The sequence below is a fragment of the Dama dama genome, chromosome 26 (genome assembly GCF_033118175.1).
Source record: "Dama dama isolate Ldn47 chromosome 26, ASM3311817v1, whole genome shotgun sequence".
Lineage (NCBI taxonomy): Eukaryota > Metazoa > Chordata > Mammalia > Artiodactyla > Cervidae > Dama > Dama dama.
The window spans coordinates 31595090-31611764 of record NC_083706.1 but is presented as its reverse complement, the minus strand read 5'-3'; the positions used below and the strand labels follow the sequence as shown (position 1 = coordinate 31611764).

Genomic DNA, 16675 nt, shown 5'->3' with positions numbered 1-16675 from the left:
TACCGACCTCACAGGGTTATATGAGGATTGGCATAATAAAGGCTCAATAAATGTTCACAGTGACTATGAAGTGCCAGTGAATTCTGATATCCTCTCACAAATCATGCCTTGCTAATAATCCATGTCCCTCTGCCTTCCCTTGGGTCATCACCCTCACCCATCCCATCTTTCCCCCTCTGAATATCTATAGCTCTAATCCTACAAATTCTGCCTCCTCTATACCTCTCCCAACCATAAGGCCTTTCACTGATCTTGTCCTCCCTGAGATTCTGTATCATTTTCAGTTCTGTACTACAAGCTGCAACATGCAATCATAAATACTCCTGTATTGTTTCAGGTGGGTCTGACTAATCCAGTTAGAAAGTGAAGTTTTTGGGTTACATCTTTTAGGCATGTCCCCTACCAGTGTTAAGCACGTTATAGGCATCAAAATCACTATATTTAACAGGGCCCAGTCGTAACACTAATCATCCCTACTTTTTAAATTCTGTAGTTTTAAGAAAATATTTCTCCAAATTAAGAAAACTTTTACTGCAGTTACCTAATATTGATGCAAAAACTCAAGTCTGTGAGGTACATAAATCTCAAATGACAAAATAAGACAATAAGACAATTTTAAGGGAGTTATATGTTTTTATTACATAAACATTATATTCCTTGTGGGAGCTAGTCTTACAAGTTTGTTTCTTGAATTCACAGAATGTTCAATATCTGTAGAAACTGTCTACGAATAATTTATGAAACAAACATTCCTGGTACCCCCACCAAAAAAGCCCCATTGTTTACATTTTCCAACCAGATTCCTGAGAAAAATAATACGTTTTGTTCATTTTACAGTGTAATACACAAATTTGTTTTCAAGATAGAAAAAAGGACAGACTTCTAAAATGAGTCTCGTTTTGTTTATAAAGTTCTATAAAAATACATTAAGTAGGTTCCTATGTTTGTCCTTTGACTTAATATTCCAGTTTACCAGAAACAAACAAAATACAATAAACAGAGCTATGCAAACCACATTAATCTTGAAGCAATATAATGTCAACATCATCATGAACACCTTGCAAAAGTAGCTCTCCTGAGTATGTTATAATCTTCCTTCGCTTTGCCGCTTTGAGAGTCCCTACCAGTGCTTCAAAGAGGTTGGCACACTTGTCATCTTGGAAAAGAACCCCAAATTTCACACTTAATTTTCCATCAGCATCTAATTGAGAAAACATACTGTTAGTCAATGCAAAGTCTGTTTACTGCCACCACGTATGGCAAACACACATCATCTTTCATGAACAACTGGAGGTTAACCAACATCACAATGTAGCAGTCAACTGTCAAAAATTCAGTGTTACTTCTTGCCAGATTCAAAAAGGAACAGAGGAAATGCAATGTGCAGTACATATTCTAGCCTTAGTATCACCGGTACAAACAGTGGAGTGAGAACAAAGAGACAGTAACAAAAAGTGAATGTGTTACAGTGCTCATATGGAGGACCATTCCTCTCTGTCCAAATTTTGATTCTTTTTAAAGGTTTTTTTTCTTTTGGTGTGGACCATTTTTAAAATCTTTATTGAATCTGTTCCAATATTGCTTCTGTTTTATGATTTTGTTCTTTGGCCGCAAGGCGTGTAGGATCTTAGCTCCCTCATCAGGGATCGAACCTGTACACCCTGCACGGGAGGCCAGTCTTAACCGGACCACCAGGGAAGTCTCTAAATTTCAACTTCCTAACTGTTAGTTGTTGAATCAGTAAAAATAACAAATATAGGAGAAACCCCAAATCAGGAGCAGTATTTCTCTAAGTGTGTTCTGAACACGCTCAGAAACCTCAGGAAAGGAGTGGTGACCACAAAAAATGAAGAAATCTTTACCAGAATCCCTACATTATCTAGTTTGAAGGCCAGTTTTTAACATAGATGCTAAAAATTAAAATAAACACTAAAAAGAAATGAGCTATCAAGTCATGAAAAACCTGGAGGAACCTTAAATACATATTAGTAAATGAAAGAAAGCAATCTGAAAAAAAGCTATGTGCTATATGACTCCAACTATGGGCTATTCTGGAAAAGGCAAAACTATGGAAAAAGAGAAAACAAAGTAAAAACATCAGTGATTTTCAGTGGTTAGGATAGGGGAGGGGTGAACAGGCAGAGCACAATGAATTTTTAAAGCAATGAAGACACTCTGTGATATTATAATGATGGAGACATCATTACACATCAGTTCAAACCCACAGAATGTACAAAACCAAGAGTGAAATGTAATGTGAATTATGGACTCTGGGTGATAATTATATGTCAATGCAGGATCAATCCTAGAGATCAAACCAGTCAATCCTAAAGGAAATCAACCCTGAATATTCATTGGAAGGACTGACACTGAAGTTGAAGCTCCAATACTTTGGCCACCTGATGGGAAGAAAGTGAAAGTCTCTCAGTCATGTCCCACTCTTTGCGACCCCATGGACTACACAGTCCATGGAATTCTCCAGGCCAGAACACTGGAGCGGGTAGCCTTTCCCTTCTCCAGGGGATCTTCCCAATCCAGGGATGGAACCCAGGTCTCCCACATTGCAGGCAGACTCTTTACCAGCTGGGCCACAAGAGAAGTCCAAGAATACTGGAGTGGGTAGTCTAGCCCTTCTCCAGGGGATCTTCCCATCCCAGGAATCAAACCAGGGTCCTCCTGCATTGCAGGCGGATTCTTTACCAACTGAGATATTAGGGGCAGACTTATTGGAAAAGACCCTGATGTTGGGAAATATTGAGGACAAGAGGAGAAGGGGTTGACAGAGGATGAGATGGTTGGATGGCATCACTGACTCAATGGACATGAGTTTGAACAAAGTCCAGGAGATAGTGAAGAACAGGGAAGCCTGGTGTGCTGCAATTCATGGGGCACAAAGAGTCGGACACAACTTAGCAACTGAACAACAACAACGATGCAGGGGCATCAACTGCAACAAAGGCACCCCTCTGGTGGAAGATGTTAATAACACGGAAGACTATGCATGTGAGGGAGCAGAGGGTATACGGGAAATCTCAATACCTTCTGCTCAATTTTATTGTAAATCTATAACTGCCCTTAAAAAATAAAGTCTATTTTTAATTGAGGTAAACAAAAAGTGGATCTTTGGTTAAAAGTCAATAAGAGGAAGTCTCAAAGATAAGAGTAATCAAGGACACTTCCTCGATCTACCTGGCTGAACATTTCACCCCATCCTACTGCAATGCTCCAAGTTCTTCCCTCCCAAAGCTGTATCCCCTGTGAAGGAGAAGGCCATCACAGCGAGAAGGGTTCTTGGGTTCTGGTGCTCCCCTATTAGAGCTTACAGCATGCAGCTTAATAAACTCCTCCTGTGGTATAGCGCTGTGCTGGGCACTAGAGGCAGAGAGAAGGAATGATAGAATCACTTTCTAGCTAGCAAAGAAATGATTCCCCCTCCTATGAGGAAATAACCATATGCACAGTAGGTAGAGCAACAAGACAAAGAGGTATATGATTGTTTATCGAGACCAAGATACTCTGGGCTAGACCAGGAAGGGAAGATTTCATGACTGGTGGTACCTGTTCTGGACTTTAAAGAAAGAAAGCAAAGAAAGTGAAGTTGCTCAGTCATGTCCAACTCTTTGCAACCCCGTGGACTGTGGCCTACCAGGCTCCTCAGTCCATGGGATTCTCCAGACAAGAACACTGGAGTGGGGTGCCATTTTCTTCTCCAGGGGAGCTTCCCGACCCAGGGGTCAAACCTGGGTCCCCCACACTGCAGGCAGATGCTTTACCCTCTGAGCCACCGGACTTTAAGGGGAGTATAATACAGAGCTTTAAAAACCAACCAACCAACCAAACAAAAACCCTGACAGTCCTCAGCTGAAATTTTGGCCATCTGCTAGTTGCTTGGCCTGGGAAATCTGCATAAATTCCCTAAACCTGTTTCCTCATCTGTATAATGGGGATCTTGATACCTCCCACACTGTATGGCTGGGGACACAGTTCTGAAGCATAGAGCAGAGTCCAGCCCATGCTAAGCACTAGATCGGTGATCACTGGTTCAATTATGAGTGAAAGAAATGGGAGAATATGCCAAGCCATAAGCACAGGTGAAAGAAGTTAAGTGTCTAGGGGAACAGTGACTAATTTACTCACCTCAAGTAAACCATCTAAGAGAAGAAGGAGGAAATAAGTTGGTAATGGAAAATAGGGAGTCTGACCATGCTTGGCCTGGAAAGCCAAGAGGTACCTGTTTGATGTTTTCACTTCCAACAGCACGACCCTTTGTTGGCAATGAAAACTTTTCACTGATCACAGGAGTCAGTGCAGCGGCTGGGTAACCTGGCTGGTCCTTCAAGCTCTCTGAGCTGCAGTTACTTTATTCATCAAACGAGGGTAAAAATATCCCTCTCGGAGTTGTTACAAGGATTAAAACATAGAATGTAGGTAAAGTCTTTTATAGCATGCCCAGTCTATGGTAAATTCTCATTTAGGTTAAATGTTTCAAAGCCACCAAAGGCAGAAACCCTGCTGTAATCTTGGGGTTCTCCTGCCCACTAACTCCTCAATCTGACAAATGTCCGAGCAATGCCACCTTCCTTGTATCTTCTGTTGCTCTAGCCTTCCCTCTCCATGGACAATTCCTTGGTTCAGGCCCAAATTGATTCTCACGTGGCTAACTGCCAGGCTCCTTACAAGTCTCCCCTTCTCTATTTTTACCGTCACTACATCCTCCACATTCATACAGAATTTAAAATGTGGAAGAAACTTTGTACGATACAAGCTTAATTGATATTCTTCTACTTTAATCTTTCAGTGGCTCCCTAGCACCTTTAAGAGAGAGTGAATACGATTCTTCATCCTCCGGCCCTTGCCTCACCTCTCACCTGGCCTCCTGCCATCTCATTCCATGTATCTTGTGATTCAGTCAAAATGAGCAACCTGCTGTAATCCAGGGTGATAAGAATCACCTCCCTGGGTAACTTTGTTCACGTTGGGCCATCTACCTGGCATCCCAGATCCTCTTTTCTAGCTAAATTATTTTTTCTTCAAAAATGGACTCAAAAAAACCAAAAAAAAAAAAAGGACTCAAATGTCACTTTCTCTGAGAAGTACTCTATGATTGCTTTAGTCCAGTTAATAGCACTTCTTAAAAAATGGAATGTATATCAATCAAAGCATTCACCATCAATTACAGTAATGAAAGCTACCATTTATTGAGTACTCAGTGAACTGTTTAACGCATTTTACAGTCATTAAAACTCACTTAACCATTTTGTCAAAGATAAGACACCATTGATTGTAAGAAGCACCATTATTTCATGTTCCAATTAAACTGCCAATTTAACGATAGCATACCATGTATCATAAAATAATCCTTATTTCAGAGATTTTAAGGTGTGAAAAATGTGTCTCCAACACTCAATGAAATAGAGTAGAATCATTATACAAATAAGGAAACCAAGGCACAGAGAAGTTTAGAAATGTGCCCAAGGTCACACAGCAGGAATGTGTGGAATTCCTCCCAGAGTCTGACTCCAGAGCACACGCTCTTAATCACCTCCCAAAACATGCTTCCAATTTATCTGTCTTCTCACTACCTAAAGAGGCCCACAGGGCTGAGATGGGCTTTTGTTTATTTTCCCATCTCCAGCAGTTGAGCATAAAGACAGCACTCAAGGTACATTTGTTAAAGAATTTAAATTTCCAAATAATCTTTATCCACTTAACTCTTTTCTATAGGATAAAAATAAGAAATCAAGAAAATCAGAGATACCAAGAGAACATTCCATGCAAAGATAGGCATAATAAAGGACAGAAATGGTATGGATCTAACAGAAGCAGAAGATATATATTAAGAAGAGGTGGCAAGAATACACAGAAGAACTATACAAAAAAGATCTTCATGACCCAGATAACCACGATGGTGTGATCACTCACCTAGAACCAGACATCCTGGAATGCGAAGTCAAGTGGGCCTTAGGAAGAATCACTACGAACAAAGCTAGTGGAGGTGATGGAATTCCAGTTGAGCTATTTCAAATACTAAAAGATGATGCTGTGAAAGTGCTTCACTCAATATGCCAGCCAGTTTGGAAAACTCAGCAATGGCCACAGGACTGGAAAAGATCAGTTTTCATTCCAATCCCAAAGAAAGGCAATGCCAAAGAATGCAAAAACTACTGCACAATTGCACTCATCTCACACACTAGCAAAGTAACGTTCAAAATTGTCCAAGCCAGGTTTCAACAGTACATGAACCGTGAACTTCCAGATGTTCAAGCTGAATTTAGAAAAGGCAGAGGAACCAGAGATTGCCAACATCCGCTGGATCATCGAAAAAGCAAGAGAGTTCCAGAAAAACATCTACTTCTGCTTTATTGACTATGCCAAAGCCTTTGGCTGTGTGGATCACAATAAACTGTGGAAAATTCTGAAAAAGATGGGAATACCAGACCACCTGACCTTCCTCCTGAGAAATCTGTATGCAGGTCAAGAAGCAAGAGTTAGAACTGGACATGGAACAACAGACTGGTTCCAAATCGGGAAAGGAGTACGTCAAGAGTATATACTGTCACCCTGCTTATTTAACTTACATGCAGAGTACATCATAAGAAATGCTGGACTGGATAAAGCACAAGCTGGAATCAAGATTGCCAAGAGAAAAAAAAAAAAAGAAAAAGATTGCCAAGAGAAATATCAATAACCTCAGATATGCAGATGACACCACCCTCATGGCAGAAAGTGAAGAACTAAAGAGCCTCTTGATGAAAGTGAAAGAGGATAGTGAGAAAGTTGGCTTAAAACTCAACACTCAGAAAACTAAGATCATGGTATCTGGTCCCATCAGTTCATGGCAAATAGATGGGGAAACAATGGAAACAGTGAGAGACTTTATTTTTGGAGGCTCCAAAATCACTGCAGATGGTGACTACAGCCATGAAATTAAAAGACACTTACTCCTTGGGAAAAAAGTTATGACCAACCTAGACAGCATATTCGGAGAAGGCAATGGCAACCCATTCCAGTACTCTTGCCTGGAAAATCCCATGGACGGAGGATTCTGGTAGGCTGCAGTCCATGGGGTCACTAGGAGTTGGACACGACTGAAGCGACTTAGCAGCAGCAGCAGACAACATATTAAAAAGCAGAGACACTACTTTGCCAACAAAGGTCCGTCTAGTCAAAGCTATGGTTTCTCCAGTAGTCATGTGTGGATGTGAGAGTTGAACTATAAAGAAACTGAGCACCCAAGAATTGATGCTTTTGAACTGTGGTGTTGGAGGAGACTCTTGAGAGTCCCTTGGACTGCAAGGAGATCCAACCAGTCCATCCTAAAGGAAATCAGTCCTGAATATTCATTGGAAGGACTGATGCTGAAGCTGAAACTCCAATACTTTGGCCACCTGACAAAAAGAACTGACTCACTGGAAAAGACCCTGATGCTGGGAAAGATTGAAGGTGGGAGGAGAAGAGGACAACAGAAGATGAGATGGTTGGATGGCATCACCAACTCAATGGACATGAGTTTAAGCAAGCTCCAGGAGTTGGTGATAGACAGGGAAACCTGGTGTGCTGCAGTCCATGGGGTTGCAAAGAGTCGGACACAACTGAGCGACTGAACTGAACTGAAGTGATAGGATAAAAAATGAAAGGGTTTAAAGAACTTTGTTTTAAAAGAAACAGATAAAACTAAATTCATCAATCTAGTCATCAAATTCATAGTTTAGGTTAGCCAACATTATTCCAGACATAACATAAATAATTAACCTTAATCTGTCAATAGATAACGTATCTCCATAGATGCTTTCCAACTCAATAATTCATCTATTACCAGGAATAGGTAAGTCAAGGAGGCCTGGTGAAGTTACAATGTTCAAAATATTTTCTTCCTTATACAAGTTAAGATAATTACCTTACAGTCATCTAGTTTGTAAACCAGCTTATTTTGAAGTGCTAAGTATTGGGGTGGCCAGTAAGTTCATTTGAGTCTTTCCATATGATGTAACAGAAAAACCTGAATGGTCTTTTTTGTCAACTCAATATTATTCTATATGAAACTTACAAGATCTTATAAATGAGTGTTACCACAATAATAGATAGACAGACTGATGATAGATAAAAAGGCTACAAAGAGATTCCTAGTCCCTTTCACCATGAAAAGATACAAGAAGTCTGAGACCTAGAAGACTCCAAGTTGACCATGTTGGCACAGTAATGTCGGACCTGCAGCCTTCAGAACTATGAGCAATAACATTTCTGCTGTTTATAAGCCACACAGTCTGGAGTATTTTGTTACAGCAGCCCAAACAGATTGAGGCAGACTCCCAACCTACATAACCATTAAGATATTAAATGTGGACAAAACTATAATTCAAAAAGATACATGCAGCCCTATGATCACAATAACACTATTTACAAAAAAATGTAGTACATACATACAATGGAATACTACTCAGCCACAAAGAGGAACGAAAAATTACCATTTGCAGCAACATGGCGGGACCTAGAGATGATCATACCAAGTGAAGGAAGTCAGAAAGAGAAAGACAAATACCACGTGATATCACTTAACATGTGGAATCTAAACTACTACACAAATGAACTTACTTACGAAACAGAAACAGACTCACAAAGAGAACAGACTTGTGGTTGCCAAGGAGGAGGTGGTGTGAGGGTTTGAGTTTGTGGTTGGTAGACGCCAACTATTATACACAGAATGGATCAACAGAAAGGTCCTACTCTATAGCACAGAGAACTACACTCAACATCCTGTGACCAACTCTAATGGAAAAGAATACATATACATGTGTAACTGAATAACTTTGGAGTATAGCAGAAACTAAGACAATGTTTTAAATTAACTATACTTCAATATATCCTTAATGAAAAATATTACATTTGCTGTTTCATGTCACAAAGTTTGTAGTAATGTTACATAAGCAAAAGAAAACTACAGGTGATGTTTGATAATAATGACCATGGGATTTTCAAACTACCTCTTGTTATTTCAAATGATTTGTGATTCATAAGTAATCACAGCTATACGTAAGAAAAGTAAGCTATAATGGTGATACAACATTGTAAAGCAATTATCCTCCAGTGTAAAAAAAAACAAGGCTACAATGACAGGACAATTCTTATAAGGTACTTCTTAAAGTTGTTTTTCACTTACATGATATAATTTTAAAACTTTGGGGTCCATTATCCCAGTTGTTGCTGAATACATCTATTGCTCTTACAAGTTTTAAAATGCTCCCCAAACTATTACATGTCTGGTCTGAGATGTACAAAATATTAATACTTATAGTTACAAGCATAAGAGTTGTTTTCATTACAATTTAGGAGAAGGGCACTAATACTCCCCATTTTACATGTCTCAAACTTCATGGTAGCTGCTTATATGCTGCTGAGGGAAAAGCTGACTTTCTAAAAAAACTACCCAAAGGATGGGTTCTTTTAGTTATATATACATAAATACCTGATTATACAAAATTCAAAAGTTTGAAGAAAATAAAGACAATGTGTTGCAATTTCAACGAGTCCCTAGTCATTTGGCAATTTTCAAAATGGTGGCAGGGTAAAGCAGGAAAAAAAAATGAATTTTAATAGTATGACAAAAATTCGAAGAAGATTCAATGACAAGATTTCAATGCAGCTAGGTTACAGATGTACAGTGATTTTCTTCCCATTCAAAGGATAATAACTCAACCATTCTTTGTATAAGAATCACAATACCCCAATAGCTCTGTGTCTCCAGAAATTACTTCAGGGCTGAGAAGCAGTTAGCTGACAGCTGCCAAAACTTTAAGGCTTCTATCAAGAGTTTGGAGAAGGAAATGGCAACCCACTCCAGTATTCTTGCCTGCAGAATCCCATGAAAAAAGTAGCCTGGTGGGCTACGATCCATGGAGTCCCAAAGAGTAGGACATGACCGAATCGACTTAGCACAGCACAGCACCCACAAGAGTTAGTCCTTGCTCTAAAGCAAACTCAGAAGAAACACCGTATCTATCATATTAATACTTACTTTTTGAACCAAGACGATGAATTTCCTCCACTAAGAGTTTAACTTCATGATCCACATTCATTGCTGCCTGAGGGAGAAAAAAAAAATCTGTATTACTAGTTTCTACATTCCATTAAGCATATCTTGCCAAATCCAAGGGCCCTTGGTTTTTTTCATGCAGCATTTGTCACTATTAATTTACCATGTCCCTCTTCCTAAAAACACGTGTGTGATGTATCTCCCCCAGGTAGAGTACCTCCATTTCCCCCATCTTTGTAAGTGCCCTGGTGGGCGGTCCCACTCTTACTCCATGCAGTCTACTGGGGAGAATGGAGCCATTCTCCTTGCACCCACTATTAACTCCAAACCCAGGCTCTGCCTGGCACCAAAAACAGAATGGTGAGTGACACAAGACCCGCCCTCAGGGACCTCATCATCCAGAAGCAGAGAAAGGCCTGGCATGACTAGCAATGGGACAAGCTCTCTTTGAGCGGTGGGTCCAAGGCATTAAGGGAGCTTGAAGGAGAAAGCCACAGGTTTCGGGGAGGTTCCTGGGGGAAGAGTGGACCAGGTAAGTAGTTGGAAAAATTACAGAAACAAGGAGAAACCGCAGCATGCCTGGGGCAAGCCCTAAACTAGGAGCTGGAGGTACCAGGATAAACCGGAGAAACCAACACCATCCTCCCCTCTAGGAGCCCCGAGGTGAAAAGGTGGTCCAGGCGGAACCCTACAAGTGCAATTTTAGTACCATGAGGTCAGGGCAATGATGACTTCCGGGTCACAAATACTCGTGCTCTTCCCCCAACAATTCCTAATGCAATCTGACTGCAATGGAGAGCCTGTGGTGAACACCATTCATCTTCGGATGAGGAAGGAGTTCAGGGTTAGCACAGCAGCTGGGCGAGGTCCCTTGGCTCATGAGGTCCTCCATTGGCTGGCTTTGTGCCCATCATTCCAGCCACCTCACATCTATGCCCTTGAATGCCAGGTTGCAGCTACACGGCCCTTCTTCTCATTCCTCAAATGTCCCCTCACTCTCTTACGTCCAGCCTTCACAGGTACTGCTGCTTCTTCAACCCAACTCTGACTATTCCTCTTTCTTGGAGTTAACTTCCACTTGTCCAGTCCCAACTGAGATACAGCTTCCTCCAGGAAGCCCTCCCTGAAACCCGGGAGTAGGAGTGCCCCCCGTGTGTGTTCCCACAGTAATGCGCATCCTCTTCATTTCACTTGATTGGAATGACCAGCTTCTTGTCTTTTATCAGGTACTTCCCTGGTGGCTCGGACGGTAAGGCGTCTGCCTACAATGCGGGAGACCCGGGTTCGATCCCTGGGTCGGGAAGATCCTCTGGAGAAGGAAATGGCAACCCACTCCAGTACTCTTGCCTAGAAAATCCCATGGATGGAGGAGCGTGGTAGGCTACAGTCCACGGAGTCGCAAAGAGTAGGACACGACTGAGTGACTTCACTTTCTTTCACTTTGCCTTTTATCACTAGACAGTGAGCTCCTCTCTGCGGGGATCTGACCGTTCTGCTATTTCGGCTCCCCGTCTGGCACCAAGAGTAGGACCTCAACAAATAATTGGCTGGCAAACAGGAAAATGAGCAAAGGCGTGAGAGGGGATGAAAACACACCTGTGGGGGTTATTGACAGGGAGCTGCTGATTTCAGTGAGGTACAGAGAGGAGCTCTAAGGGGAGGAAGTGGACTCAGAGACAGAAAAGGAAGCCTAAAGGGGGCCTGGCACACAGCTACAGAAAGTGGGAGGAGAAAGATACCAGCAAGAAACAGGGAAGCGGCAGGGAGAGCTGAAGGAGAGAAACCCAACTCTGTTGGAGCGAAGAAGTAAAGCAGGAAAGGAGGAAGAATGAGTTTCCATAAGAAGGAAATAATTTACACTGGAAACAGCAATATGAGGGTGAAAAAGCAGGGGCAGAAGAGGCATCAGCAGAGTCTAAGTTTTCCAAATTAAATAAGGGATGAAAAGAGTAGGATGGCCTGAATGGTTTACTTTGGGGTGATGATTTGGAAGAAATAATTTTATTCAGACAGATCTTAACTAATTCTTGGTAGCTTTTAAAAAAACAAGAATGACATCTATGTTTAAATTATATTGATCAGGACCCCAGATTTCTAATAGTTAATAATTAAAAGCACCACTACCATCTGCTACACTTTTGTGTAAATCTTATAATTTAAGAAGCTTATATTGCAACAAGATGGGCTTCCTGGTGGCTCAGTGGTAAAGAATCCGCCTGCCAATGCAGGAGATGCAAGAGACACGGGTTTGATCCCCAAGTAGGGAAGATCCCTGAAGTAAGAAATGGCAAACACCCATTCTAGTGTTCTTGCCTGGGAAATTCTATGGACAGGGGAGCCTGAAGGGCTACAGTCCATGGGGTCCCAAAAGAGTTGGACAGGATTTAGCGACTAAAAAACAACACTGCAACAAGATGCAACATCTTAGGTTAATGCAGCTACATAAAACCCAGTATCAAAAATTAGTGTCCAAATGTGAGAACTTTATAGTTATTGGTGAAATTATAACATTATATTCAATTCAAAATACAGTTTTAGAGAGACACTAAAACGCTAAAATATAACTGGAGGACACAACTGAAAGACAAGCCATGAGACTAGTGGTAGGAAAAAAACCTGTTAATGTCAGTGTGGTGAATAGCTGTCATTTTCCCCTGCTCAGCACCCTTTCTATCTTCTGGCACCCGCAGTCCAATTTTTTTTTTTTTTTGATAGAGCCATTCCTTCCTTATTCTTATCTCATCTCATTTTGGGTGGAGCCTCATTCTGGACTCCAGGAATGGTTCAAAGTCAGAGTAATTGGTTTGGAGCATAGGATAGGTGATCCCAACTTGAACAATGGGATCGGCCCAGGAATTTTGCCAGACTACTAGTAAAACAACACTCTCCTACTGGGCTCTAAGTTTATGGCCGGCCGGTATATAAACGGCTACCATGTGAAAACAGCCTGCCAGGAATAAATCCAGCACACAAAAAAAGTCAACCGTGCATCAATGATTGAGCCTGTATATGATCTTGGATTTTCCTGGTACATGAACTAATCAATCTTCTGTGGTTTTGCTTATGCTGGTTTGAGTTTCTGTCACTTGCACTCTAAAGAATCTTAACTTTTAAAGTTAGCCTAGAGACCCTAAGAGACCTGCTGCTTTAAAAAAAATAAAACTCCATTATGTACTCATGTGAATAGTCTTGTTTGCATTACCATATTGGGTAGAATAGACAGGTAAATAGAAAGGCAGATTCGGAAGCCATAAGAGAAAAAATTTCTCTAATAATCAAAACTGTCTAATGGTGAATAAAGTTTGCAGAAGTAGTAAGATCTGTGAAGGTTGATAAGGAAATCGGCCCACATTGGACAAAAGGGAAAGGGAAATGTCCAAGGGGATTACAGTCCTCTAATTCTCAGAGGCTTTGATTTCCTCCCACCCAGAATATTCATCTCTTTAACATCATTTTCCATTCCTTCCACCCACCACCATTCACACCAGTCATAGTTCTCTTTTAATAATGAGACTCAAAGAGGAAATCACACTCTTAAGTAGTGTGAATATGTGCATCACATCAAGCAGATGCATGTTCATCTTTGAAGAAGGGAAGACAACCAGAATTTCCTTATAATTAATTACACCCGAGGCTCCTTATCTGTGTTCATTCTAAGACCCTTACAAAGTATTATTTATCCCTATTTTATGGATGATGAAACTGACTCAGAGGGGTTTCTCACAATTAAATGCTGTTTTTACTTCATCCTTCTGCCTCTTCTGTTGCTTTGGGGTGGGGCTGGTTATTATGCAAATAGAACTAAATGTAACGGTAAGTTGTATTGGTGTGAAATATTTGAGTACTTACTAACACAAAACCCTTAAAAAGCAAAAAAGGCTCCCAGCACTGATCATTTTGAGTAGGAAAATGACAGGCTTAAAAACTATTGCTAGCCTACATAACCTGGCACGGTTTATTTCTTTGATATTTAATGAGGACAAAGGAGTATAAAATACTCTGCTGCACAAACCTCGGAAGGTCCACGACATTTTTTTATGAGGACAGAAGCCTGGGGCTGGTGCAAGCAGCAAGATCAAGAACAATGAGAGGCCACGGGCAAAGCAAGTCTAAGGGAAAGAAAGAGCCGGCTCAATGGGAGGCTCAGGGGAAGGGGATGGCAGATGCTAGCTGAGCCCTCTCATTGTGACAGAAACCAATTAGGCACTGTGCGTGGGAACCACAAGTAAAGCGGAACGTGGGCGGACTGGGCCATATGCCGAAATGCTCCCCTTTCAGTAGGCACTTGAAGATATATTTAAGGACCCTCTTAACAGGTTTTCCGGTTTTTTTAATTTTGGTTGGTTTGTTTTCTAAAGTTTGGAGGCAATACCTGGAGATTTTCTAAAGTCAAGAAATAAGCCTACTCGAGTGGGGACATCTGGGAATCGGGAGCCACCTGTCCTCACTAGGGCTGGCCACTCTTTCCCAGCCCTCCTTCAAAATCCCCGACGAGCAGCTGGTGCAGGTCAAAGAATGACTGGGTTCCTTCCCGCCTCCTCGCAGGCGCGCACACACTCCATATTTGGTCATCCCCGAGCCGAGTTGGGAGCTGGCCCGGAAGGGGTCCCGAGACCCTGTCCCCGCAAGCCATCAGACGGTCATCACCCGCACCGCTGCAGAGCTAGGGGGCGCAACGCTCGGCCCCCGCTCCGGGGTGCACAGCGGGGTCCGGGGGGACTCCCAGGGAAGCGCAGCATCCGCATCCCGGAAGCCTTTGTTTCCGCGAGGCCCGCGCTCCCCCGCGATCGGCGCGCCCCAGGCGCGCCTCGAGAGCCGGTGCCCAAACCCAGCGACGCAAACGGACCCAGCTTGGGGCTCCCCGAGTCGCTACTGTCTTCTCACTACCCCCCACCCGGTACACAGAACCCGGAGCGTTCAGATCCGCACCCGCCGCCCGCGCCCGCAAAGCCCACTGCCCATAAGCCACAGAATTCCTCGGGGGGAGCCTGGCCCCTCGCTGCCGGTCTGTTCCCGCTCAGTTCTGCGGAACTGGCTCTCCAAGTGCAAAGCCGGCAAGTTGCTCCGCGGTAAGAAAAAAGGGGGAAAAAAATGTATATATAAATGCTGCTGATCTCCCTGCCCCGTCCGCCCCCGGACCGGCAAAATGTCACGTGAGCCGAGTACGGAAGTCTGCCCGAGAGGTGGGGGGGCGCGGGGGCGCGCCCACGCGGTCCCCAGCACCCGGCTCAGCCCAATGCCAGTTATACCCTCCAGGCGCCTTAGCCCCCTCTCTTCCCCGTCCTGGCTCTCCAACCTCAGCCCGCGATCCCCTCCTCCGGCTGTTTGACCTCCCCCGGCTACCCCAGTCCATCCTTTCTACCTGCACGCCACTTCCCGGGGCGATCACTCACCTATCTCTACCTCCTGTTTTTTTCCGAGAAAACTGGGGCAGCGTCGGTGCGGGCTGGTTGCCTTCTTCCACGCACTGGGGAGGAAGAAGCCGAGGAAGGAAGTGAGTGAGGCAAAGAAAAGGCTCGTTGGTGTGCCGCAGGCGGAGGGCGAGCGGGGGGAGGGGGGCAGAGTTTCAGCGCTCAGGAATGGGGCCGCCCACACTCCCGGGGACTAAGCTAGGAGGAGGAAACTCTCCTAGCGGAGACGCCAACAAGGGGGCAGACTCCGCACAGGTGGCGGAGCGCTGGAGGCTTCTAGGAAAATGCATCCAGAGCTCCAGTTACCGCCACCTTTGCCCCGCGCCACTCGGAGCCAAGGAGCTGCAACCCCCGCATCTTTTCCTGGAAATTGACTCCCTGCCACGATCTCTCTCCGAACGCCAGAAAAAAAACCTCCCCCAACGTGCAGAATGCTGAGATCTCCTTTGCTTGCGCGCTTAGTCGGTCTGACTCCTTGCGCTCACGGACTGTAGCCCGCCAGGATCCTCTGTCCAGGGAATTTGCCAGGCAAGAATACTGGGGTGGCTTGCCATGCCCTTCTCCAGAGGATCTTCTAGACCCAGGGATAGAAGTGGTGTTTCCGGTGGCTCCAGCATTGGCAGGCGGATTCTTTACCACTGCGCGGAACTTGAACCCAGGGCAGGGGGCTTTCAGATAGCTACAAATATGACAGCAGGCTGGTCTGATTTGCGAAAGAAAATGCAGTTTTGAAAACTGCTTTACTGCAAAGAAACTTTACTTGGATAAAGCTATTATAATTCTTGGCCCTGGGTCAATGTAGATTTCTTCCCCTCTTTATTCATTATTTCCTACATGTAACCGTATAATTCATTTTATTCATACATCCTTTATTATAGTAACTTATTTTAATCTCTGAGTGTGTGTGTGTGTGTGTGTGTGTGTGTGTGTGTGTGTGATGTTTGCTCTACCTGGTATCTTTTCAAAAAGGAAACCAAGCCTCTGCCAAGAGAACTGACCCGAACTATTCCTAGGACAAAGGTTGCACAAATAATTGCCCCCAAAGTTCCCCCCCAACCGCTTTAGCTGATTGGATTAAGAGTGGTCATGTGACGCAAAAGACACAGTCCATAAACTGGCCATCACCCTAGGAGGTGACCTGGAACAAACAGTCCTCACAAACCAGAACTCGGGATCATTAGATAAGCCAATCAGATTCTCCCTTGGAAACTGAAAAGGGAGAATGAATACAGAG

The 16675-nt window shown here is 43.3% G+C and overlaps 1 protein-coding gene across 1 annotated transcript; it reads right to left on the bottom strand.

Moving 5' to 3' along the window:
• Window positions 1-888: 888 nt before the first annotated feature.
• Window positions 889-15825, bottom strand: ABRACL (ABRA C-terminal like). Its single transcript, XM_061129998.1, has 3 exons — window positions 15424-15825; window positions 10013-10079; window positions 889-1201 (listed from the first exon to the last, which is right to left on the bottom strand). The coding sequence occupies exons 2-3, from the start codon at window positions 10071-10073 to the stop codon at window positions 1017-1019; spliced, it is 246 nt and encodes an 81-aa protein (XP_060985981.1). The 5' UTR covers window positions 10074-10079; window positions 15424-15825; the 3' UTR covers window positions 889-1016.
• Between the last annotated feature and the right edge of the window lie 850 nt (window positions 15826-16675).

Excerpts from the sequence above, each read along its gene's own strand:
- ABRACL (XM_061129998.1), bottom strand. The coding sequence starts at position 10,073 with ATGAATGTGGATCATGAAGTTAAACTCTTAGTGGAGGAAATTCATCGT. Across the intron at positions 1,202-10,012 it reads TCATCGTCTTGGTTCAAAAA|ATGCTGATGGAAAATTAAGT; the intron begins GTAAGTATTAAT and ends TTTCTCAATTAG.